This window comes from Mauremys mutica, chromosome 11 (assembly GCF_020497125.1).
Source record: "Mauremys mutica isolate MM-2020 ecotype Southern chromosome 11, ASM2049712v1, whole genome shotgun sequence".
Classification (NCBI taxonomy): Eukaryota; Metazoa; Chordata; order Testudines; family Geoemydidae; genus Mauremys; species Mauremys mutica.
Window position 1 is genome coordinate 39,701,160 of NC_059082.1, and position 25,285 is coordinate 39,726,444.

A 25,285-nucleotide genomic window follows, 5' to 3' on the forward strand; every position below is an offset into this window, starting at 1 on the left:
TAATTGGTTCACACCCAACAAAATTAATTATACAGCAGACAGAAACAATCACAGAACCAGACAAAGTTTATACATACAAACAATAGGGAAGTAGGAACTATAGTGATAGAACAACAAATAAATGAGGATTTCACACCCCAGCTATTGATAAGTGAGTTCTTGCCAGACAGGATGCTATCAAACTAAGTTTTCTTTAAATCTTCTAGGCTCTTCCCTTTCTCTGGAGGTGATAGATTGGATCAGCTTTTTAACAGCCCCAAAATGCCTTATTTCAGTGTGACTGGTGAGGACGTGACTGGTCGTTTCCCAGCTTATGGCTGCCCCTGCTGTTTAGCCAAAAGCCTTAACCTAAGAACAAGGCCTTAGACTATCATAGTGAGAGAAGGCCTATAAACAGGCAGACTGATTTTGATTCTTGTTTTGTACCTCTATAACTAAGTGATAAGAATACACCTAAATTCTTAAAGTCTGGGCCTTTGCAGACGGGCCTGAATATCTATATCCTAACACCACGTCCCTCTAGTGAGAGCTCACCTTCCCTTAGAACACAGAGACCCTCCAGAGGATATCCTCAGTGGAAGCATGCCAGGCCAGCCCATCACATGGTATCAAGAGAAACCATGCTCCAGCGATGTGATCCTTCCAATCTGCCCAAGTCAGACAGCTGTCTCTGTGCTCCCAAACCATTTAAATCAGTGTCAATATCCCCTGAGTGTGTTGCTCTGGATCTCCATGTCTCCTGTTTATAACACTCACTCCAGAACTCCCAGAGAGTCTTACCCACTGGGCTGTGTGCCCGTATTCAGCAAAGGGATTTGGATAATAGAAAGTCTCTGAAGCTGTGAGAGAGGGAGCAAAATTAACACCCCGAACTAACAGATAAAGCACAAATGGGTTACTAGTTAGTGTCTGCCTAATCACCAAATCACAATAGGGAACAGGATGGCCGCCTTACGCACCTATCTACAATGTGTAGGGAAAGAAGCCATGCAATCATGGGGGACTTCAATTTGAGTGACGTATGCTGGAGGTCTCATGCTGCCAGGACTAAAACATCTCTGGAATTTCAAAACATAATGGATGACAATTTCCTAACTCAAAAAGTGTTGCAGCCAGCATGAGGGAATTCTTTATTGGACCTTGTCATAACAGATAAAGAGGAAATGATCACAGGACTAAAAATTAATGATAGCTTAGCGACAAGTGTTCATGACTTGATCACATTTATAATGTGCAAATAGAATAAAGTCCAGACCAGTAATATATATATTTGGTGCTTGGGCCAATTTCCCAAAGCTGAAAACAATTATGAGCCAAATGAGCTGGGAGGAAGAATTTAATCAGAAAAATGTGAATGATAGTTGGGAATCATTTAGAAAAACCTTACTAAATCCCCCAAAAGCCATAATCCCACAACTGAGGAAGAAGGCTGTATTGGTTAAAAAAACAGCCTGGGTTAGAGGGGAAGTGAAGGGAACTGTAAAAGAAGTTAATATATAACAAATGGAAGAAAGAGGAAATTGATAGTAATGAATATAAATCAGAAGTTGGGAACTGCGGAAAACCAATAAGGAAGCAAGAGGACACAAAGAGAAATTTATGGCCAGCAGAATTAAAAAGAGTAAGAAGGAGTTTTTTATATATATTAGGAACAAAAAGAATCCTGACAGTACTATTGGTCGAGTACAAGCTGGAATCAATAGAATTATCAATAATAATGCTGAAAAGGCAGAAGTGTTCAATAAATACTTCTGTTCTGTATTGGGGGGGGGGGGGAAAACAGGTGATGCAGTCTCATCATATAGCCATGAGAACACACTTTCCATTCCACAAGTATCTCAGGAGGATGTTAGACAGAAGCTACTAAAGTTGGCATGGCTACACTTGCAGATGTAGAGCGCTTTGAGTTAAACCAGCCTTCGTAGAGCGCAGTAGGGAAAGCGCTGTAGTTTGTCCACACTGACAGCTGACAGCGCACTGGCGTGGCCACATTAACAGCTCTTGCAACAGCCACAGAGAGCAGTGCATTGTGGTAGCTATCCCAGCATGCAAGTGGCTGCAACATGCTTTTCAAATGGGGGCTGGGAGGTGGAGTGTGACAGGGAGTGTGTTTTGTGTATGTGGAGGGAGAGAGAGAGGGTTTTGGGGGGTCTGAGAGCATGTCAGCATGCTGTCTTGTAAGTTCAGACAGCAGCAGACCTCCCCTTCTCCCCCCCCCCCCCCCCCGCCTCACTCTCTCACACACAGCATTCCACACAGTAGTGGTTGCTTTGTCTTGGAGCAGATAAGCATGTCGGCTGTAAGAAACGGAGCTTTCAAAGGGCATATCCAAAACAATGACAAGAGTGGCCACTTGACTTAAACGGATTATGGGACGTTTCCGGAGGCTGATCAGAGCGCAGTAATGCAACACCTCGTTCTCACTGACGCTGGGGCACTCCAGCGGGGGTGCATAAAAGGTTATTTTACTTGCCAAGGTGGAGTACCAGGAGCACTCTAGCCTTGGAGTCAGAGCGCTCTACGTGCCTTGCCAGTGTGGACAGGCAGTGAGCTAGTGTGCCCAGGGCTCCTTTAATGCGCTGTAACTCGCAAGTGTAGCCAAGCCCTTAGACATTTTAAAATTAGCATGTCCAGATGACTAGCTCTTTTAAAACTCTTGGATGCAAGTTAAGGAGTTCGCTGGACAATTAATGTTGATTTTTCATTGTCCGGGAGCACTAGGAAAGTTCCAGAAGACTGGAAGAAAGCGAATGTTGTGTCAATTATTAAAAAGGGTAAATGGGATGACCTAGGTAATTATAGGCCTGTCAGCCTGACGTCGATCCCACGCAAGATAATGGAGCAGCTGATACAGGCCTCTTAATAAAGAATTAAAGGAGGGTAATGTAATTAATGCAAAAGTTTGGTTGTTAAAGGTAATAATGTTGACATAAAAGACTTCTGTAAAGCATTTGACTTGGTACCCCACCTGACATTTTGATTTATAAAATTAACATGGCATCCATTAAATGGATAAAAACTGGCCGACTGGTAGGTCTCAAAATGTAACTGTAAGTGGGGAATTGTCATTGAAAGGGTGTGTTTCGATTGGGGTCCTGCCAGGACTGGATCTTGGCCTATGCTATTTAATATTTTTATCAATGTCCGGGAAGAAAACAAAATCATCACCGGTAAAGTTTGCAGATGATACAAAAATTGGGGGAGTGGTAAATAATGAAGAGGACAGGTCAGTAATTCAGAGTGATCTGGATTGCTTGGTAAACTGGACACAAGCAAACAATATGCAATTTAATAAGGCTAAATGTAAATGTTTACATCTAGGAGCAAAGACTGCAAGCCATATTTACAGGATGGGGGCTCTGTCCTGGGAAGCAGTGACTCAGAAAAAGATCTGGGGGGTATGGTGGATAATCAGCTGAACATGAGCTACTAGTGTGATGCTGTGGCAAAAAGAGCTAATGTGATCCTCGGATGCATAAACAGGGGAATCTCAAGTTGGAGTAGAGAAGTTATTTTACCACTGTATTTGGCACTGGCAGGGGCGGCTCTAGACATTTCGCCTCCCCAAGCACGGCGGCATGCCACAGGGGGCGCTCTGCCGGTCCCGCGGCTCCGGTGGATCCTCCGCAGGCACACGGACCCCACGCAGGCATGCCGCCGAAGGCACCCTGCCTGCCGCCCTCCCGGCGACCGGCAGAGCGCCCCCCGTGGCATGCCGCCCCAAGCACACGCTTGGCGTGCTGGGGCCTGGAGCCGCCCCTGGGCACTGGTGTGACTACTGCTGGAATATTGTGTCTAGTTCTATTGCTCACAATTCAAGAAGGATGTTGATTAATTGGAGACAGTTCAGAGAAGAGCCATGAGACTTATTAAATGATTAAAAAACATACTGAATAGTGATAGATTGTAATCAAGTCACTCCTTAAATCTTCTCTTCGTTAGACTGTAGGAGCTTGATCTATTTAGTTTAAGTATCTACATAGGGAACAAATATTTACTAATAGGCTCTTCAGTCTTGCAGAGAAAGGTCTAACACCATCCAATGGCTGGATGTTGAAGCTAGACAAATTCAGGGTAGAAATAAGGGGTGTGGAAGTACAGAAAGAACTGACGGGTAAATTTTAGGGGTGTCAAGCAATTAAAAAAATTAATCAAATTTTAGGGGTAGCTAGAGCATTTGAGAGGCATGGCACGCCTTAGAGGGGAAGCGAAACACATGGGGAGAGTTCACACTTCTGAGTTTTCGTGCATACTCCCGATTTGAGGAGCCATTCATCCTCTTTCATCACACTGTAACAAAGAAATGCTCTCTAATTCAGTTGTAATGTTGCTTTCCAGGCCTGCTCCCTGAGCTGTGGCAAGGAGAACCTGTCGTAGTCCTCAATCCCACTGCACCAGAGGTAAAGGTGGGCAAACCACTTCAGCTGCAGTGTGCTGCTCTGGGGGTGCCAGCCCCACACTACCAGTGGTACCACAACGGGACCCCCATGAAGCATCAGAAGAAGAAACTCTTGGTAACATTGTCTTTAGGTGGTTCATAAGCTTTGTCTTAGTGTAATGGTGCAGGGAGGGGAAGAGGGTGTTCATGGCAGGGCTCTGAGCAGGAGAGAACTTCCCCCATCCCAGTCAGCCACAAGAAAGGTTCCTGGAATAGGCATGAATGACCTGTGAGTGACTGATATCCTAGTGTCATCATCATCTTGGTTACTGGAGCCCCAGGTGATTCTGCTTTTCTCCAGCCATATGGGACATGTCTCACAGGGTAGCTGGGACATCCCTCAGCTTCTAGGGCTTTAGTTTATGCAATCAAGCAAAATTACATGCAAAGTCACCACACCCTGCTTCTTTGGCCTTAGAGAAACCACCTTGAATTGGGTCTGGTTTCCCTGCAAAGCAGGCTGTAAGCTCTTTGCCCTGTTTGGGTCTCTGTGGTTGGGTGGGCACAGACCAGGTACCCCCTCTATCCCTTGGGCGGCTGTGACTTTGCAGAGTCTGTGTCTGAGTACAGGAGAATCCTAGAAATGAATAAAGAACTCTGCCAGGCACAGAGGCAACAATGCACAGCCCTCCCAGGGGAGCAATAGAAACTGTCACATTAAACGGGAGCTAACTTGCCCCCAAACCACTCCTGTACCTGGAGAATCTGAGCATGGGGGCACTGCAATGGGGGCATGTCACAGGGTCTGCTGCTGCACCTCCTCCTGGTCACTCTGGGGATTAGCTGATTCCAGGTCTGATGCCTCCATTCTGCCTCTTGCTGCACACCCTGCCTTCTCTTCCTGGCTCACAGAAAGGCAAGACGCTCTGTGTTTGTGGTTTAGCCCTCTGGCCAAGTCACATGTCCTCCCCTTCCAGGGTGTCAGAGTCTCTTCTTATGAACAGGCTCAGGCAGCCTGTCCATTCACTGCCCAGACAGTGTCACTTCCCCAGTGGCTGGCAGGGGAAACTAAGCCTGCCTTCTACTCCAGCTTAAGGACCCTCTAATCAGCAGCCATGGGGTCTGTTCCATTCTGACCCTTACTGCTTCTTTCCTAACCTGCTGGCTGGCTCCCTCCTCTGTGGTTACCAGCCCCCAAACTCCCTCCTTCCAGGGAATGACTGTAGGCTGCTTTGGCTCTGTACTTCCCAAACACCCCCTCCCCTCTTCCCAAGAGTGACTGCAGCCTCTGGTTTCCTCTCATCTGCCAGCTTCCTGTCTTTATAAACCCCACCCAGCTCATTCCTCCTCTGCTGGGCTCCCTCATTATTCAGTCAGGGGATTACTTAAGCCACTTGATTCACCTCAGTTGTGGCCTGTCTGGTTAATTAGCCCCTTCTTAGCCTACATTAACTCCTTCAGGGCAAGTATGGGGTGAACAGGGCAGGACACCAGGACACTCTCCTTTCTTTAACCCTTTTCTAACCAGGCTCTCTCGACAGATAAGCAAAAGTGGACACGATTTTGGGGGGAGTCAGTTACTGGGTGCCCAATTTAAGAGACACTTTGGGCCTGATTTTTGGGAGGTCCTGAGCAGCCAGGAGCTGTGGGTGTTCAGAAACTCTGGCAAGTAGGCTGGTCTCCTGCGAATTCTGTCCATTCCAGGTAGTACAGGTTTAGAATCAGGCCATCAATGTATCTCATTGTCCTTCTAGTCTGAGTAGGAAACCTCCCATCATTACAGCTTGCAGACATGCATGAATCTCCCTACCAGTGGCCCTGGAACACTTTTCATAGTGAGGATGCTGGAAGTCAGCAAAACTGCAAAGCAGTGGTCCCCAAAGTTCTTACCTCCCGCCCCCATCATCTTTACCCGTGTCTGCGCCTCCCCTCCCCTGCTGCCTCTAGAGCTCGGGCTGGGAAAAGGGCCGGGGCTCTGAGAGTGGGGGATGCAGACAGGGTAAGGGGGCCAAGGCTGGGGCCACAAGTGGGGGCAGGGGCGGAGCTAGCAGCTGGGACTCTGAGCGTGGTGGCCAGAAGCAGAGCCCCAAGCACAGCACCAGGAGCTGAGCCCTGGGTGCGGGACCGGCAGTGGGACCCTGGGTGTGGGCCCAGGAACAGAGCTCCAGGTGTGGGGCCAGGAGCTGGGACCCCACGTGCAAGGTTGGGAGCAGAGCCCTCGGTGTGGGACCAGCAGCCAGGATCCCAGGTGTGGGGCCAGGAGCAGAGCCCCGTGTAAAACCTGGGGGTGCTGCAGCACCCCACCACACCCCTAGTTCTCACACCTATGCTCCCCATTGCAGAATGTGGCTATGATAGTGGGTCTTAGCGAGGCAGGATGGGCTTCGTTTGAGGCGGTAGCACGGGACTCAGGAGATCTGCCTTCACTCCCTGGTTCTGCCATAGACTCCCTGTATAGATGTGGCCAAGTCTCTGTGTAATTCTCCCTTGTCTATATGGACTGCAGGCCCTTTGGGACACATACACTATGAGTAAGGCTGTGAGTTTGTTGCAGAAGTCACGGAAGTCACAGAGTCCGTGACTTTCTGTGACCTCTGTGACTTCTACAGTGGCTGGTGCACCTGGCTCAGGGGCAGTTCAGGCAAGCCCCTGCACCAGGGACACCGGCACTGATGGGGCAGTCTTGGGCCCCCACGGCAACCCCCCCACCCCCAGCAGCAGAATTTGGGTGTGGGAGGGGGCGTGGGAGGGGGCAAGGGTTGGGGCATGGGACGGGTGAGATGGGATCTGGGCGGTGCTTACCTGGGGGGCTCCCCGGAAGTGGTGACATCCCCCTTGCTCAGCTGCTAGGCGGAGGCATGGCCAGGCAGCTGTGCATGCTGACTTCGCCCAGAGCACTGGCTTCGCAGCTCCCATTGGCCGGGAACCACAGCCAATGGGAGCTGCGGGGGCAGTCCCTGCAGGTGCCAGCACCAGTGGGGGTCCTGGACTGTGTGCTGCCAGCCGGCCTCCCCACCCCAGCAGCCAGGCTGCCGTCCCCCAGCACCTGCGGGCTCCTGGGCAGTCCCCCCCACACCCTCCAATTTTTATTCCCTGGTATTTTAAGTAAAAGTCATGGACAGGCCATGGGCCGTGAATTTTTGTTTACTGTCCGTGCCCTGTCCATGACTTTTACTAAAAATACCCATGACTAAAATGTAGCCTTAATTTATGAGGCCTGATAAGTAATAGTGAAAGGCTTTGGGGCAGTGGGTACTTGGCAGCTGTAATCTGAGGACACAAACTCCAGGTGAAAACGATTTGATGTTACCGTCAATCTCTTCAGATCAACTCTGCGAAGCTGAGTGACTCTGGCACGTACCTATGCTGTGCAGCCAATGGCCAAGGGGAACACTGGACTGATGCCCTGGAGATTCATGTAGGTGAGCAGATCTAATTCACATCCTGCTGTGTTACAAATGGGTGTTCAGTTTGAAAGCTAATAGGAGAGGCTGGGTTTCAGAGCAGTGACCTGGAGGGGACCAGTGTGTTATCTCAGGGCCAGCGTCGATGTGGCCTATGAGGGTAAGTGTAGGACTGAGCGCCATGGGGTTGGGTGATCCAGCATGTGGGCTTTGACACTGACTCCCTCTCTGGCCTTGGGTGAGTCAGGTTGGCCAACATCAGCAAAAGGGGCTGGTAATTCTGTGAGCCCAATTTTAGACTCTTTATGCACGCCTGAAAACAGGCGTCCCAGAAATCAATGGCCACTGTTGAAACTTCGGCTTTTAACTTCTCTGTCTCAGTTTCCTGATCTGAAAAATGTGGATGATGCCTATCTACTCCTGGGGTCCTGGGCAGATAAGACAGGGTTTGGAGTAATATCAGGGCAACTCTTGCTGAACCATGAATGCTCTTTGTAGCTGTAGCAACTTGACGTCCCACGGGCCACAGAGAATTCAGAGGTGTCCTGGCAATGCCTGTCACAGAGACAGCCTGTAGAATGGTTTCTCATGCCCAGTAAATACCTTGACTTGAAGCAGTTGCCTCAGTGGAGCAGCGCCAGCTCATTCGAGCTGAGAAAGTAGCTGTCTACCAGCCCCTGCTGACAAGCCACTCAGAGCAGCGATAATGGCATTCCTGGAATTCCATGAGAAGGGGAGAGTTTTAAATTTAGCCCAGGAAGTGGAATCTATAAGGGGGAAAAATAACGTCTGTGCTGCCACTCAGACAAGGAGTGTGCCTCTTAGTCCAGTAACAAAGAGATCGAAATGCAAAGGGTTGTCCTGTGCACTTATCCTGCAAGACTCAGAGTTACATACAGCAGTCACGTGAAATTCCTTGATAACCCCAGAGAAGCAGCGACTTTGTCGAATCAACCAGAGAACTGAGCTGGGTCTAAGCAATTCATTCACTAGCCCTGCAGATCTACTCTACCCAGAGAGCTCAGTTCAGGAGAACAGCTGAATGCTAAGAGCTTGGTCAAGTGTTTTCTGTCAGTATCAGATTTTTAAAAAAGGAATTGTTTCTAAGGAATCCCTAGCAGTGTCATAGAAAATCTGTTGCATTATAATGTGCTGCAAGATTCTCACTTTGGCATTCTTGGTCTACGGAGATGTGGATTTCATAGCTCTTACCCAGAATAATCTTGGATGAGAAGTATTGAGTTTGCACTGCAGGAACTAATCTTAGGAATCTAGCATACCACACTAGCAAATGCTGAACACACATTGCTGGTAAAAATGTCAGGGATACATATGCTATAGAGACATGGAAGTCAGTAGGCCCGATTCCTGGGTCTGGCCAAGCTGTGCTTGTCTTGGGACCCAGGACTCCCGGGCTGGGAGGATGGGGCAAAGGCAGGGGCACTGGAACTGGGGGGGACCAGGAAGGCCATGCCTGCCAATTATTTTAACATGAGCATAGTTTGGCAGGCAGGGGGGTGCATTGTCCCCCCAAACTGCAAGCCTCGGGCAGGCACAGAGCGGGACCGGCAGGGGCTGTGCTTCATGGCAGGGGAGCTGATAAACTGATCAGCTCCCACCACTGGGAAGCATAGCATGTGCCAGTGGCACCAGCCTCTTCCTGGTGGGGGGAGGGGGCTGAGGTGGGTCTTAGCTCCTCTCCGTGACCCCAACCCTGCTCCTCCTCTTTCCCCGGAGGCCCGCCCCCTGGCCAGGCTGCAAGCTCGAGCCGAGGGGTAAGAGCTGCCCAGGCCACTGTGGGGAGCCCTGGACCCTCTACCTGTCCTGGGTGGGGTGTCAGGGTGCCTGAGAGCAGCCCCTGGCCCACGTCTCCACCCCATAGCAGGACCTCAGGGGAAAGACGAGGAACAGGGTGTGGGGGAACAGAGAGGGGTGGGGCCTCAGGGAAGAAGAGGAGCAGGAGTGGGGCCTCGGAGGAAAGAGAAGGAGTGGGGGCCCCCTTCATGGGCCCCCCACTTCTACTGAGGTTCCGTTGCTGTTGGATAGCTCCCCAATTGTGGGGAAGTCCGGGAACTAATTTGTATCCACTGTAACTCAGAGCAGCCTCACCGCTGAACTGGCCATGCCCTAGCCAGACCCCTGGTGCTGGCCATGCCTTTTGCCTGGGGTTTGGGGCAGTGGTGCCATAAGGATGGCTATGCCCGATCTGCCTCAGCTGGGGAGTCTCCCATGCTGGGGAAGTCCTGCCCCTTTGCAATGCAAATGGGCAGACTATGGAAACTAGCCCAGTGTCCCCACCATCTCAGTCACTGGTGGAGCCGTCACAGGGTGCAGGATGTGGTGAAACAGAGCACTGCACGTATTCAAACAAACTGAAACAAGTAACAGCTGCCCTAACCTACACGACAGAGCCCGTGCCCACAAGATACAGACTGCCAGAGGGAGATGGGGACAAATGGGCTATTTCAGAGGGAAGTGAACGGAGTCAGACCCCCACTCCATAGAATTAGAATAGTCATCACCCGACACGTTCAAACTCATGAGTCAGTCCCCCCACCCCCAAAAAAATCATGAGATTGGCTTAAAAATCATTTATAAAATAATTTACAAAATAATAAATGTGGTAGTGACTGAACGCACCCTGTATTCATACCCTACACGCTATGGTAATAATCTCTGTACAAAATATGCCTCATGTGGTATCATTTGAAAATGAATAGCTCACTGGGTATGTGTCAGTGAGTGAGGCATGCTATCCTGCTGGGTTCCAGGGCCGCCCAGAGGGGGGGCAAGTGGGGCAATTTGCCCCGGGCCCTGGGATCCGCAGGGGCCCCCAAGAGAACAGCTGAGGCTCCCACCTCCGCCCCTCTCCTGGAGCCTTAGTGCATCAAGCGGCGTCCTCAGACAGCGCCGCAGCGTGGCTCCGGCAGGGCCACTGAGCCCCGCCCCGCTCAGAGCCGTGTGGTGAGTGGGCGGGGCTGCGAGCCCCAGGCTGAGCTCAGCTCCGCTCCCTCCGCTCGGCGTGGAGCTCACAGCCCCGCCCCCTCACCACACGGCTCTGAGCGGGGCGGGGCTCGGGCCCCGCCGGAGACACGCTTCAGCTGTTCAGTGATGCACTGAGGCTCCGGGTGAGGAGGGAGCCGTGGGTAAGAGGCTGGGGCCGGAGGGGTTGGCTAAGGGGCAGGGAGTCCCGGGGACAGTCAGGGCACAGGGAGGGGGCAGAGGTTGGGGGGCCGGTCAGGGGGCAGGGAATGGGGGGGTTGGACTGTGGGTGTTCCGGGGGGGGGTGGATAGGGGTTGGGGCAGACAGGGAGCAGGGTTGGGGTCCCAGGGTGGTGGTGGTGGTGATGGTGGGGTCTCTGGGGGTTGGTGAGGGGACAAGGAGCAGGATGGGTAGGGGATTCTGAGGGGGGCAGTCGGGGGGGCAGGAAGTGGGTGGGGGTCGGATAGGGGGCAGGGCCAGGCTGTTTGGGAGACACAGCCTTCCCTACCCTAAAGCTCATTCAGCAGTTTGAGGCTTGCAGAAGAGCCAAGCTGTTAGCTTTTCCATTAGGGCTACCATCCCTTTCACTTCTCAAATGCCAAATTATAGTCTATATGTAATTTCAGTGCCATAGGGAGATTCATGTCAGGGGACGGTAGCTTCATTTAAAATTAGCCACTGGGGGGAGGGATCACATGAGAAGAGCAATATCCTTCCCAACCCTACCAAGGGAGACTCCCCCCCCCGCATTCCCTGAGGCTTCAGAGGGGTTAATTCAGTGGTTCTCAAACTTTTGTCCTGGTGACCCTTTTGCATAGCAAACCTCTGAGTGCGACCCGCCCCCCCTTATAAATTGAAAACACTTTTTTATATATTTAACACTATTATAAATGCTGGAGGCAAAGCAGGGTTTGAGGTGGAGGCTGACAGCTCACGACCCCCAGTAATAACCTCGTGACCCCCTGAGGGGTCCCGACCCCCCAGTTTGAGACCCTCTGGGTTAATTTAATTTTAGCACCCTGTGTCCATTCACATGCATGTGTTATTTTGAGCATTTCAGTTTTGACAACATAGGCTCATCCCAGATTCTGAAACAAGCTCAAATGCTCAGTTCGTGGAGTATGTACATAAGCTATACTAAAGACAAACCCACAGTAACCGTCTCCAGTTTGTGAGGGACCACATGGAGCCAGTCTCTAGAAAACAGATAAATACATGGAGATTAAGTCCATTAATGGCTGTTAGCCAGGATGGGTAAGGAATGGTGTCCCTAGCCTCTGTTTCTCAGAGAGTGGAGATGGATGGCAGGAGCGAGATCACTTGATCATTACCTGATAGGTTCACTCCCTCTGGGGCACTTGGCATTGGCCATTGTCAGTAGACAGGGTACTGGGCAGGATGGCCTTTGGTTTGACCCAGTATGGCTCTTCTTATGTTCTAACCTAAATGAACCCAAAGTTATGGAGACAGATATGAGTCAAGGAAGCCAGCAGAGTATCAGAAACCTGGAAAAATCTCTGCCTGGATGGGCTCAGGTGTTTGGTTACAAGCTGAGGTGGTTCAAAAGTTTTGGATTTTTTTTTAAGCAGAATTTTTTTATTGTTTCTTTAAACAATCAAACACAGCAAGCAGCAAATATTTGGCCACACACTTCTGAAACCTCAAACCATGTTCAGGTTTTGGCAGACTAATTTCAGCTTTTCAATCTGAAATTAGACAAATTAGAGGATTGGGCCAAAAGAAATATGATGAGGTTCAACAAGGACAAGTGCAGAGTCCTGCACTTAGGACGGAAGAATCCCATGCACTGCTACAGACTAGGGACCGAATGGCTGGGCAGCAGTTCTGCAGAAAAGGACCTAGGGGTTACGGTGGACGAAAAGCTGAATATGAGTCAACAGTGTGCCCTTGTTGCCAAGAAGGCTAATGGCATTTTGGGTTGTATAAGTAGGGGCATTTCCAGCAGATCAAGGGATGTGATCATTCCTCTCTACTCAGCACTGGTGAGGCCTCATTTGGAGTACTGTGTCCAGTTTTGGGCCCCACACTACAAGAAGGATGTGGATAAATTGGAGAGAGTCCAGCGGAGGGCAACAAAAATGATTAGGGGGCTGGAGCACATGACTTATGAGGAGAGGCTGAGGGAACTGGGATTGTTTAGTCTGCAGAAGAGAAGAATGAGGGGGGATTTGATAGCTGCTTTCAACTACCTGAAAGGGGGTTCCAAAGAGGATGGATCTAGACTGTTCTCAGTGGTAGAAGATGACAGAACAAGGAGTAATGGTCTCAAGTTGCAGAGGGGGAGGTTTAGGTTGGATATTAGGAAAAACTTTTTCACTAGTAGGGTGGTGAAGCACTGGAATGGGTTACCTAGGGAGGTAGTGGAATCTCCTTCCTTAGAGGTTTTTAAGGTCAGGCTTGACAAAGCCCTGGCTGGGATGATTTAGTTGGGTTTGGTCCTGCTTTGAGCAGGGGGTTGGACTAGATGACCTCCTGAGGTCCCTTCCAACCCTGAGATTCTATGATTCTATGAATCAAAAAAAACACAACAAATTTTGAAGGAAAGCAGACATTGTCCGTGATTTTTTTCTGCTTTTTAAAAACCCCTAGTTTTCGATCCAGAAAAAGTTTTGATGGAAAATATTTGTCCAACCCTTTTAATGAGCTTTAGTGCCTTTTAGCGCTAGCTGATGCTGAGAACCAGTGATACCTTGTAAAGAAGTTTTCTCAAAACTGGGTTTGTGCCGAAATGCGGAAGGTTTATTTTTCCCAGGGGCGCCCGTTGGGGGAGCAAGTGGGGCAATTTGCCGTGGGCCCCACAAGGGCCCCCAGGAGAATATAGCATTACAATTTTTTTTATTGAAGGGGCCCCCAAAATTTCTTTGCCCCAGGCCCCCAGAATTCTCTGGGCGGCCCTGCTGGGTTCAGATTATCATTCTAAACCACGTGACAAGATGGGTCACCAAATAGCTAAGCCAGTATTTGTCAACCAGTGGGTCACCCCCCGGTGGGTCACTAAAGGCAGTTGTGGGGGGGGGCACAAGTCTAAAGCAAAGAAAATCTCCTGCTCCCTGCTCCCCCTTACCCTGCACAGTCGAGTGCTCCCCATCAGCCTCTCAAAACACAGACACAACTCAGTTATCTAGGCTTATTCTTGTTAGCACTGGAATCCTTTTTTCTCTGACTTTTGTAATAAATATGAGGTGGTCAGGCACATTTTTTACTTTGAATACAGGGTTGCCAGCCTGAAAAGGCTGAGAACTGCTGGCCTGAGCGATTCGGGCTGGAGGCTGATGTGGTTGGAGATTTTGATTTTGTTTTTCTTTTCCTTTGCCATTCGGGGAGCAGATAGTTACACAGGCAGAGAGTAGCAGCCCAGGGGCAGGGGCAGTTCCTAGCAGGATGCCCTGAGTATGGAGAAGTGCTAGACTACAGGCTCCTCCCCTTCATCCTGCCACCTGCCCCTCTGCCATTTCCAGCCTTCCACCCTCAGCCCCCTCCTGCCCCTCTTCCGACCTTCTTTCCACCAGACTACCAGGCTGCTGCCACCAACCCCTTGTCTCCCTTCCTCTCAGAGTCTGACCCTGCTTCTCTGCCTTCCTTGCCAATCCATCCCTGACCTTTGTCTTGGGGGGAATTCAGCTGCCATGCACCCACCTTCCCACCCTTCCCTCCTCACTTTGCCTCACACACCACAGGGGGACTGGTTTTCAAGGAATGAGTACTCGGCCCTTGCTGGAAACCAAGCCCCTTTCAGGATGTCCGCTGAATATCCAAAATGCCCAGTTACGTTTGAGAAGCTAGGCCAGTATCTTTAGGGCGAGGCTGGTTCGCTAGAGGGCCTATGCATGGGGCAGCAAGTAGCTGCTACCCCTGGGGCAGGGCAGGGAAGGAATGGTGCTCTTGGGAGGCACAGTTCCGCCTGCCTTCCCCTTGTGCCAGGGGTAGTAATGTTCGATGATCCCAGCAACTCGGAGCTGTGCTGGCTGACATATTGGGGGTAAAGCTGGGCCCTGCCCCACCCGTCCCCTTGGTGCAGAGTAGCAGGCATCACTGACTTACTCCTGTGTAACATGAAAGCTCAATGCCGCCAGCCTGGCCTTGGGCTTCTCACCCCTTCGCTGTTCTGTGTCAGAGCAGAGTGCGGAGCTGTTAGACCCAGAGTTATATTGGGGAAAGGGGGCTGTTTAATCAGGGACTGTTGGTGTTAGACGACTTTGTGCTTGGGGGTTGATTTCTTCCCTGACTTTTTGCAGGTACGTGTCTGGCAGATCCATTTTTCGGTGAGTGCTGTGTTTGTCTCTTCCTGTCAAAACAAACCTGTGTCCAAAGTGCAATGAAGCTGTAACTTATTTTGATTGAAACGCTCCTCCCAGAGGACCCAGCGCCTTTCCTCTGCTCTAACAGCGCCTTGGTGCATTTGTCAAATACAGCTGTACAAACAGACCGTGCCAGGCACCTCTCCCCCATAGCCAGCATGTACCATCTCACACCACAGTCTCACAGATAAACTAGGAAACATCAGTTCTTTGAGTGACTGTACATGTCCATTCCACTGCTGGTGTGCATGCTCCCCACGAACCAGGGCCAGAGATTTTTCCCTTAGCGGTACCCATCAAAGTGGCACATGCGTCCTCAGCAATCTTATGCTGTTGCACAGTGATATAAAGGGTGGAGCTGCCTCTGACCACTCTAAGTTCCTTCTCCGCACCCATGATCAGTAGTCAGAGCGCATGGGCTTGCTACTGCAAGTTTCTCCCTTTATAAAGTTAGTGGTATTCATTAGTGTTAGATTAGTGTAGGTTTTCTGAGTTATTTTTTCTTGGAGCATGGGTTCTCCCTTACTCATAGGGTACTGATGCCTTGTACCAGGGTATGCCTCAGTTGTGGTGCATGTGTAGAGCCTTCTCCCATGTTCCACCTACCTGAAGTGCCTCAGTGAGGGGTCATATTCGAGGCCACTTCCAGATTTGCAGGGACTTTAAACCCTGAACTAAAAAAGGCACGGTGGTGAGAATGTATTCCATCCTCCTGCAGGACAGAGGATTTTATCCTGCATACGCCTGCACTATGATGTTGCCAAGGTGCCCTCTCCACGCAGTGTGGCAGCACTCTGCAAAATCTCAAGCAGCTTCCGCAGCTTTTTTGGACCAAGTACCTAGAGCAGACATTTGTAGAGCTGCAACTTGGTCATGGGTACATACCTGTATTACTCATTGTGCTATATCTCAGCATTCCAGAGACAATGCCAGGATGTGCAGATCTTTAGTCATTGTTCAGGTGACTTCGATTGAATCCACCTCGAGATTGAAATGTGTGTGAGTCACCTGAAGTGGAATGGACAGGGGCAATCACTCGAAGAAGGAAAAAACGGTTATTAACTTGTTTTGTAATTGCTGTTCTTCAGTAACTGCTGTCCATGTCCATTTCATGACCCACCCTCCTCCCCCTCTCTATTGGAGTCTGTCTGGTAAGAAGGAACTGAGAAAAGTCCAGGGTGGCTCTACCCACAGCAGTATGAAGAGGTTGAGGATGCGTGCATTGCCCTGACAGGTAGAGCTAAGGGAAAAATCTCTGATTCTGGTGCACTGGTCACGCACACGCCTGAAGTGAAATTGACACATGCAACACATCTCGAAGAACAACAGTTACAGAACAGGTTAATAACCCTGTGGGGCAAATCCAGAGTACAATGGACAGCGGAACTAGATGGGTCAGGCCCTGGGGTAGATGCATGAGGCAGGGTGCAGGAGTCTTTCCCCTGTAGAACCCAGTCTGTGGCCTTTGTGCCCTCACCTTTCCTGTGGCTTCTCTGGCCTTTTTCCACTCTATGTGCTGCCATGCAGGGAGGAGAGTTCTGGGCCATGCAGGGAGTTCAGTGTACCAAATCCTACCCTCCTTATGTAGTGGGACTGTCCCTGTTCAGCCCTGACTGGAACAGGGCAGAACATGTCCCCAAAATGAGCAATTAGACCTCTGCTTCCCCCACCCTCCTTCCTGGGATGCTTCCTGATCAAACAGCCTCGAGGAGTCCTGCAGTTTATGTATAACATTGATTAACCAGCAGAACCCATTCCAGGAGCTTTGGATGCTGGTAGATTAATCAAGGGCCTTGCTCCTTGCTTAGACACTTACATCTTTGCTTGTCACTTGATATTTCTGCTAGCAACAGACAAGGTCGCACTTTTGGTGGGCAACAACCATTACTGGAATCATCCACACCTGATGGCTCCCATCACTGATGTGTTTGAACTCAGCCTTCTCCTAAAGCGACTGGGATTCCGGGTGGTCTCCCTCCTGGACCTGAACAAGGCGGAGATGCTGATAGCTGTCAATCAGTTCCTGCAGCTCCTGGGGAAAGGAGTCTATGGTAAGTTGCTACCTGAGAAGCATTCCAAAGCCACCTTCACCGAGTACAGGCCAAGCAGACAGCCACCCTGGGCAGCAAACCAGAGAGCAATTAGCAGTGGTCATTATTACTGCAGGGGGTGAGGCAGTGAGCCCTGTGTTAAGGTTGCCTTACATTTTCTTTATACAAATTGTTCCGATTGTTGGGTGGTTTTTTTTGTTTTGTTTTGTTTTTTAAAGCTCTAGATCCTTTATGGTCTGCAGCAGGACTTTCTCCCATCAAATTACCCTTCAGCCCAGGGGAAGATGCACTGGGCTGGGAAGCTGGGAAATCACCATTCTTCTACAGATTGGTGATAATCACTGTGCCCTTGTCATGGACTCACAGGCCCTGTGCTCTCTCGACTCCGTATGGTCCCTGGGAGGCACCCCCTTCAGTGTGACAGCCCTTGTCGGGGGTCATACTCACTCTTGGGGGTTAAGTCCTGGGCTCCACTACCTCCTGGAGCTGCACCTCTCTGAGCTTTCAGCATGCCTGTCTCTCTCCGTGAGTCTCTTCAGGGAGTCCACTCACTCTGCACCCTTGAGGTGCACACCCAGAGGTAGCAATGCAGCCCTGATCTCTAGACTGCAGTGACTCTCAGTTATCGTAAAACAGAAGCATTTACTGAACATCTGAATACAGCACAGGAAGTTCTCAGGGCCATTGAGCCTAGAAAGTCCCAGTACCATCCAACTGAGTCTGTCCCAGTCCAGGTGGGCTCAGGCTGCTCTTTGTCCCCAGTCCAGAAGCAACCTCCTTCCAGCCAACCATCCTATATCATCTTCCCAACAGCCTCTCCTCCATCCTTTGTCTTCTTTCCTAGACAAACAGATCACCGGGGCCCTCTCTCCTCTGCCCTTTGTCCTCCCACTGGCCAGAACCAGCTGGTTTCCAAGCTGGGGTGGATCTCTGGGTCACCAGTTGCTACATTCCACTGTGTCCAGGCGGTTGTCTGGGGTCCAGGCTGCTAGGCAAGGTCACACCTGGTCCTCTGCAACAACAAATACCCTCTCCTGCCACCTTATTAAACATGCAGCACACATGCAAACCATTAAAACAATTCCCTGCTTCATCACAGCCCTTCACAAACCTATGCCACTGAGAAGTTACATGAGCTGGGAACAGAACCAGTTCTCCTATGGAAGCCCCAACTCTTAGCCACATTTTTGCACTTGGCTATACTGTCAGCAAAACAGGGCTAAACATGCATATTTAACCCACTAGTGGCTGGTGCACAAAGTATAATAGTGGTCTGCTGCTTGTTGATGGAGGTAGCCCTTTAGCTCAAGTCATCCAGCTCTGTGGTGCAATGTTGAAAGTTGGGGGAGCAAACGCTGCTTATAATGGGATGGGGTTTGTGCTGTACAGGAGATCAGACAAGATGGTCACAATGGTCTCTTCTGGCCTTGGAATCTGTGAACTCAGCCCCCTTGTGTGCATGCATGATGATACAGTTTCTAAATATATGATCACAGACTGTTTTTCAACAGACCCCCTGCCTCATTCAGAGCAGCCTGGAGCTGCTCTGGGGATGAATTAGGGCAGTGTAACGAAGGAGGCTGTTGACTGTAGGATCCCTGCCTCATTGGTTGCAGAAGTTGAAAGGTGTGTAGTGAATTTAGCTACGCTGTAACTGCTACCCAGAAGAACTGGGATTTATTGCCAGCTTTGCCACAGAGCTACTGTGTGGTGCTAGGAACTCATTTAAACCACAGTTTTCACAGCTGGACACTAATTGTCAGTTCCTCCTTTTCTGGGTGCCCACCTTGAGACACCTGATGTTTGGTTTGCAGAAGTGCTGCAGCTGAAGTCAATTGGAGCTGCTCTTTAAAGCTGTAAAGTGCTACAGAAATGCTCAGACATCGGGAAATGCAGTCCTTTGGTGTCTCAGTTTGGGAACCCAAAATTAGTGGACACTTTTGACAATTTTGGCTTTAACCCCTGTATGTCTCAGTCCCGCATATGTAAATTCATGCTGTGTTATCTCATGTGAGGGCAATGAAGATAAATGTATTCATGTTTGTGAGGCTGTCACTATGGTGATGATGAGCACTAGAAAAAGGCCCATGAAGCAGCTTATCATTCCATATTCCGTGCAGGGTTTGCAGGGTGTGTAGTAAATAAAGCTGGGGCCACATATTAAATGTTGAGGATAAAAGAAATAATGAACAGCTGTCTCGTTCCCTGAGCCCTGTCTATCCCCTGCACTGAATGAGGCAGCAGTTGTGTGAAATGGATGGTATGTGATTGCCATAGTTACAGGGCTAGCTGAGCCACTGTCCTCTGCCGGCTTTCCCTGAGTGCACCCCATCATGTGTCAGGCCTACTGCTTGCACCTCTCCTGGGGCAGTTCTCCCACTCTGGGCCCCAGGCTACAGAACAGTATCCACAGTGCTTACCCAGCAGGCTGGACTGGGTTTGGCACCTACAGTTCTTCCCTTTGGGAGTCTGTGACCTGTGACCAGACAATCTGCTTACACCACAGTGGTGTTTATTTTAACAATATGAACAAAGCATTTAGAGAAAAGGGATTATAAAACAAACCATTTACACATATCTATCTTACCTAGAGGCTTCCCAGCCTCATTAGGTCACTGTGTCTCTGTCTGGTTCCCTCGCCCCCACCCCCCCGAGACAGAGATCCTTTTTAAGCTGCCAGAGTTCCATTATTTTTCTGCCCTCCCAGATTTTTGGCCCTTCTGGACAAAACTAGTTTTTCAGGTTGGTTGGGGAGGAGGAAAAATCTTCAAGCTCATAGTTCAGGCTTTGTCCCTGATAAATCTCCTAGTGTTTGCTGAGGGGTGGCTTATCCTGAGTTACTCATTCCTCTGCCTGCTTGTTTTTTCCTTACAGCCATAACACTAACCCATGTACCAATAGAGTCATACCGTAACATCCCAATAACCAGGTCAACACACAGTATTCATCCGTTACTACAGAACAGCTCCAGTCCATCGCTGGGATCATGTAATTAAAGACTGCATCATAACTGAGAGGAGCATAGACTTATTGTGGGGAACTGGTCAACCTTTAGGTTGACTGGCTCATATCCACTGCCCTCCAAGATTCTGGATCCCATGGTGCTGATCAAAAGAAATGATCAAATACAAAAATGAACTTTCCCTCAAAAAACAGCAGTGTTCCAGTTCGGGTACCAGCTATGGTCGGGCTGTAGGAGCAGGTCTATGCACCACCACCAGGGAGGTCACAGAGTTACCTTCACTTTACAACCTGATTTCTGAGAAGGAAACATCCAAACCAAATGTCCCAGTTTTATGTGTTCTATTAGCTAAACTAAATAACTTAGCAATAGCATAAATACATATAAACCAATCAAATTACAAGAATGTGAGTTAATTCATATCGAATGAATCTAATTATCAGGCTGATTAAACCATGTGAAATAAACAATTCCTTATAAACTCTGTGTCATAATTTGGAAAGGCTACAGTCTTGTTTAACTATCAGCTCCAAAGTAACAGGGCATTATCAATGTCAATGCCAATAATCAATATATTTAGGTTCCAGCCAAATAGCTAATACAAGGAGGGTAAAATCACTGCAATTCTGATGCCAATTAAGGTTGCCTGCCCAACTTATTGGCTATCCAGTCTCCCCACACACAACATAAGGTTACAATGAAATATTCCAATACAATTCAGGATGACTCAGCTTGTTACATATAATGTTCAAATGACAAATTTAGGTGAAAATAACATGATTTCTCAGGATTAAACATACAACTCCTAACCCCTGAAATATATGGATGTGTGATCTTTTAGGCAGCAAGGTTGTTTAACCTAGGGCTGGTAGGTATTTGAGGAACTATTCTATAGGCTCCATTCTCAAATAGATTCTATGGGTTCTAGCCACACACACAATGCTCACTACTAACCATCTGCTGGAGTTTAAAATCAAGTGGAGGAATGCTGAGGTAGAGGCTTCCCGCTACTGCCAATGTGAAATAAAACTAAACCCAAAAGATTGATACTTAGGCAGGATGGTTTCACGACTTGTGGTTTTGATCAGCTCTAAGAAGCTGGTGCATGGTTGAAAAGATCAGCAGGTGGTCTTATTGGCTCCAGTGTTTAATATCAGCAGACTTGTGGGCTGGTTAGAGGTCATTTGCTTGTAGTTGTCAAACCTTAGCTGTTGCATGTTGCTGGACTCATATGCATAGAGGGGTGAAGAAAGCAGAGGTTTCTTTGTCAGGTGTGGTCCCATTGCATAGCCAGAGGCCAGCATCCAACAGAAGCCAGAAGCAAGCCAGCAGCAGCATCAGGGCTTCTTCCTTTCATTCAGTTTTTGAAGATGGTGGCCTGGCTGGTTCCTCCCCCTTGAAACTCTTCTCAGAAGCTTCTTGGAGAATCAGAATGGGGCCTCCTCTGCAGTAGTAACTGGTATCACCCAGTGGGGTCTGATTAGGTCCCCTTGTTCCAAATGAGGAATCTCCCCATTCCATTGTGAAAATATATCTCAAGCATAAAAACTACACTCAGTAATTGCAAAAATAAAGTTTCACATTCTTTTAAAGATTTTGATCCAAGCTCAAAGCAAATGAACATTAAACCTCAATGATTCTCGCTTTAACCCACATTAGTACAATAACTTTAAAATTAAAAAAAAAATTTAGTGATTAAGAAACTGGCCAGGTCCTTCAAAGGATATACTGTACATATAGCAAAGACCCTAAGCATCAACAGTATATTCCAGCCAATATACTGGAATATACTGTTGGACTTGGAAAATGCACAGACCAAAAATCTACCGTCAGTTAGTCAATCTGCAGGTGTGTAGGTATTTTGAGATGTTTGAGGTCATTGGCCAGTCCGCAGGCGTTATCTCAGCCATCCTAAAAAAAGTCCCAACTCAAAGATAATTTCAGAAATACAAAGATAGCAAAATGTTGTAAGTGATAATACAGGAATGCACCAAGCATACGTATACTCAGCCATGGCCAGAGAGGGGCAGTTCCTGTTTTACAAACAGATGCTTGTAGCTTCCCCTTTATATTTTGGTACTCAGCAGCTCATCTTAGAACAAGATTTTTTTGCCACACAAAATCTGGGAGAAAGGTTAGACTTTAACTTGGGTAGAGTAAAAAGATATTTTCTTCCTAAAATCACAATTTTGGAGTTCAATTTTTATATGCAGGCATATCTGCCTCACATAATGCATACACACAAGGCAGATGAATTACAGTTGCATGGGCAACATAAATCTGGCAGAAGGTTGATTTTGCAACTTTAATACCATTAATTTAATGTTAGTTTATATTTATATATTGTATTAAAACACATTAATGTTAAGGTTGCAAAACCAAGCACTCAGAAGTTAGGAAATGCCAGAGTCCAGGTTGCCTGTGCAAATTTAATTCACCCCCTTATACATATGCATGGTGGTACAGTCTTTAATTACATGATCATGTACTGTGTTTTCCACAGCACCCCTGCCTCATTCAGTGCACAGAATGGATGGTGTTTACTGAATGGGTAATTCAATATCTCTGTTTAACCTCATATTCAGTTTGTGGGCCCCTTCCTTATTTACTGCACCTGATCCACAGCTTTCACTGTATACATTATTCATTTCCTCATGGGCTATCCAGTGGTTCTCTCATGGTCTCTGAATTCTTTACAAACATTAATGCATTTATCTTCATGACACCCCTGTGAAGTGAGGGACTGGTATTATCCCCATTTTATACATGAGGAACTGAAGCACAGAAATTAAAGGAAAAAATTGTCAACTAATTTTGGGTGCTGAATTTGAGAAGCCTACAGCTTTATGTAGCATTTTATATCACTTCACATAATCAGAGCACAACTCCCATTGACTTCAGTTACAGTTGTGAGTGTTCAATACCTCTGCAAGTCAAACCATCGGTGTCTCAAGTTGGATACCCAGAAAATGAGAAACACACAGAGGCCACCTGTGAAAATTGTGGCTTAAGTGACTTGCCTGGCACCATGCAGGAATTCTGTGAGGACAGGAGGCAATAGAATCCAATTCTCCAGGGCAGCATTCAACTCCCCTAACTATGAGCTCATCCTTTCTGCAGGCCCCTGCCTCATTCACTACACACCTTTCAACTTCAGCAACAACTGAGGCAGGGTCCTATATAGACAACACTGGCAGTGGGAATGAGGAAAAATGGTGCAGGAGTCCTATGGAAAAAATTGTGTGTGTGTGTGTGTGTGTAATTATAGACTGCATCATCATGCATCTGCACTGGGGAGGTGAATTAAAGATACACAGGCAAGCTGAATTCTGGCATTTCCTAGCTTTTGAGTGTTTGACTTGCCAAACTTTAATAATGTTCTTTTAACACAGTTTTTTATATAATTTTCTACGTTTTTTTAAAAACATAAAAATTGAAAACAAAAATTCCATCCCATGGAATGATGCTGACCCCCTCACAGGTCATCAGCAGCGTTAGGATCTTGAGAGCTAAAGCACAGTTCTCCTTCACTAGAGCTAATGGAGTAACTGGGAGCAGTAGAAGGCTTTTATCTTCTCTGTGGAGCAGCCACTAGAGAGGGGTAGAGACATGTTTTGCTGGTGGGCTTCACAGCTGTATGTTGAGACTCAGGACTAGTGGGTTCAGTTCCAGTTAGGGTAGTGTTCTCTAGTGGTTATTAGGGTTGACAACATTGTATTTCAAAAATACAGGACAGACCTCAGATGTCCCCAGTCTTAACTTGAACCTCAGGGTGAGTTCTTCTCCTCCTTTGTGCTTCCTAGGGAATCTCTCTCTTCAGCTCTGGTGCTGCAGAGAACTCAGGGCCTCAGGTACTGGGCTGGGCAGCCATTGTGGCTTCTGTCCACATTCTGTATGGGGCACAAGCTGAGTCAGCAGCTGCAGTTGTTGGCTTCCACCTGCTGCAGTGCTGTGCACTGCCGGGGTAAGGCTGCAAGAATGCGTGTGGACTCGGAAGATACACCTAGAGGAGGCTTCGCTGGGGGTATGTGTGCAACTTTCAGCAGGGCCTAGAGATGGAGGGGGAGCTGGGCCAAATCTGAGTGCTGGCAGCACTTTGCAAAGAGAAGTACTCAATCCCTACTCCGTCAGAGATTCAGGTGCCTGAACAGTGCTTCAGACTACTCCAGCAGCATCTCACCCCTGGTGGAAATGTTGGCTAAAAGGCATCCCAAACTGATTTAGTACAGACCAGGCAATTTTTTTATTTAAATAAGGGCTGACTCTTATAATACAAGATTGTTGGCAACCCTACGTGGTTACAGACCCTTCTGCCCCTGCATCTCCAGCCTCTTCCTGTCCCTTTCTGGCCCTATTCCATCATCCCCACTGCTCTCTCCCCGCCCTCCAGCTCCTGCTTCTAACCCTCCTCTTTCCCCAGCTTGTTTCTGCCCAACCCCCAACACTGCAACTGTTCCCCCTCCTTGCCTCCCCCTGACCTTACTCCTCTTGTGTTTAAGTCGGGGGGCTTCCTCCTTCTCCTCCCTGCTGTCTGGGGGCCAGCAGGCAGAGCATTGAGAGGATAGGAAAGTGGTCTCTCTGCTCTCAGTTGTAGTGCCTTCTATCATAGCAGCCCCCTCCCCCACCCCCCCAATTGTAGGGAAAGTCCAGCTCAGCCCCAGCATGGTGTCATCTCAGTTGCTCTGTGAGGATGGGGCATTTGCCATCTGGTTGGCACATAGACTCTGTGACAGGCTGGAGTATGCACTAGGATTACTTTTGGGAAGTTCTCTGGCCTGTGTGATGCAAGATGATCACAACAGTTCCTTCTGGCCTTGCAATCTACAAATCTATCCTCCAGGCAGATGGAATCTTTGGTATGTGCAAACTGATTTTTAAGACACTTAAACTGAACAAATGTGGGTAGAGTCTCATGAGGGCAGCAGAAGGCACCTCCCTAACACCAAGGTGACCATGTGCCAAATTGTCGAGTCCCTGCTGCAAAGCATGGAGGTGCTAGAACTCCTGAATGAAATGGTTGTAATCATTTTTTTTAACATGGGAAAAACAATGTGTTTTTCTGCAGCCTCATTCTCAGAAATAGCTGAATGATTTTAGCTGAATCTTCCCAGAAATATTCAGCTTGAGGCAAACACTTGGCATGGAATATTTTAGCCCAGTTATTGGCAAAGTTATAAGCAACTGAATA

The 25,285-nt window shown here is 48.5% G+C and overlaps 1 protein-coding gene across 2 annotated transcripts in view; it reads left to right on the top strand.

Annotated features, from left to right (window-relative positions):
• LOC123344603 (mucosa-associated lymphoid tissue lymphoma translocation protein 1-like) overlaps positions 1 to 25,285 on the top strand; it is a 91,809-nt gene that overhangs the window by 25,781 nt on the left and 40,743 nt on the right. For both annotated transcript variants that reach the window (XM_044980995.1, XM_044980994.1), the window contains exons 5-8: positions 4,339 to 4,514; positions 7,704 to 7,800; positions 15,022 to 15,048; positions 16,932 to 17,135. In XM_044980995.1, coding sequence (XP_044836930.1) covers positions 4,339 to 4,514; positions 7,704 to 7,800; positions 15,022 to 15,048; positions 16,932 to 17,135 — 504 coding nt within the window. The remainder of the gene's footprint in view (positions 1 to 4,338; positions 4,515 to 7,703; positions 7,801 to 15,021; positions 15,049 to 16,931; positions 17,136 to 25,285) is intronic.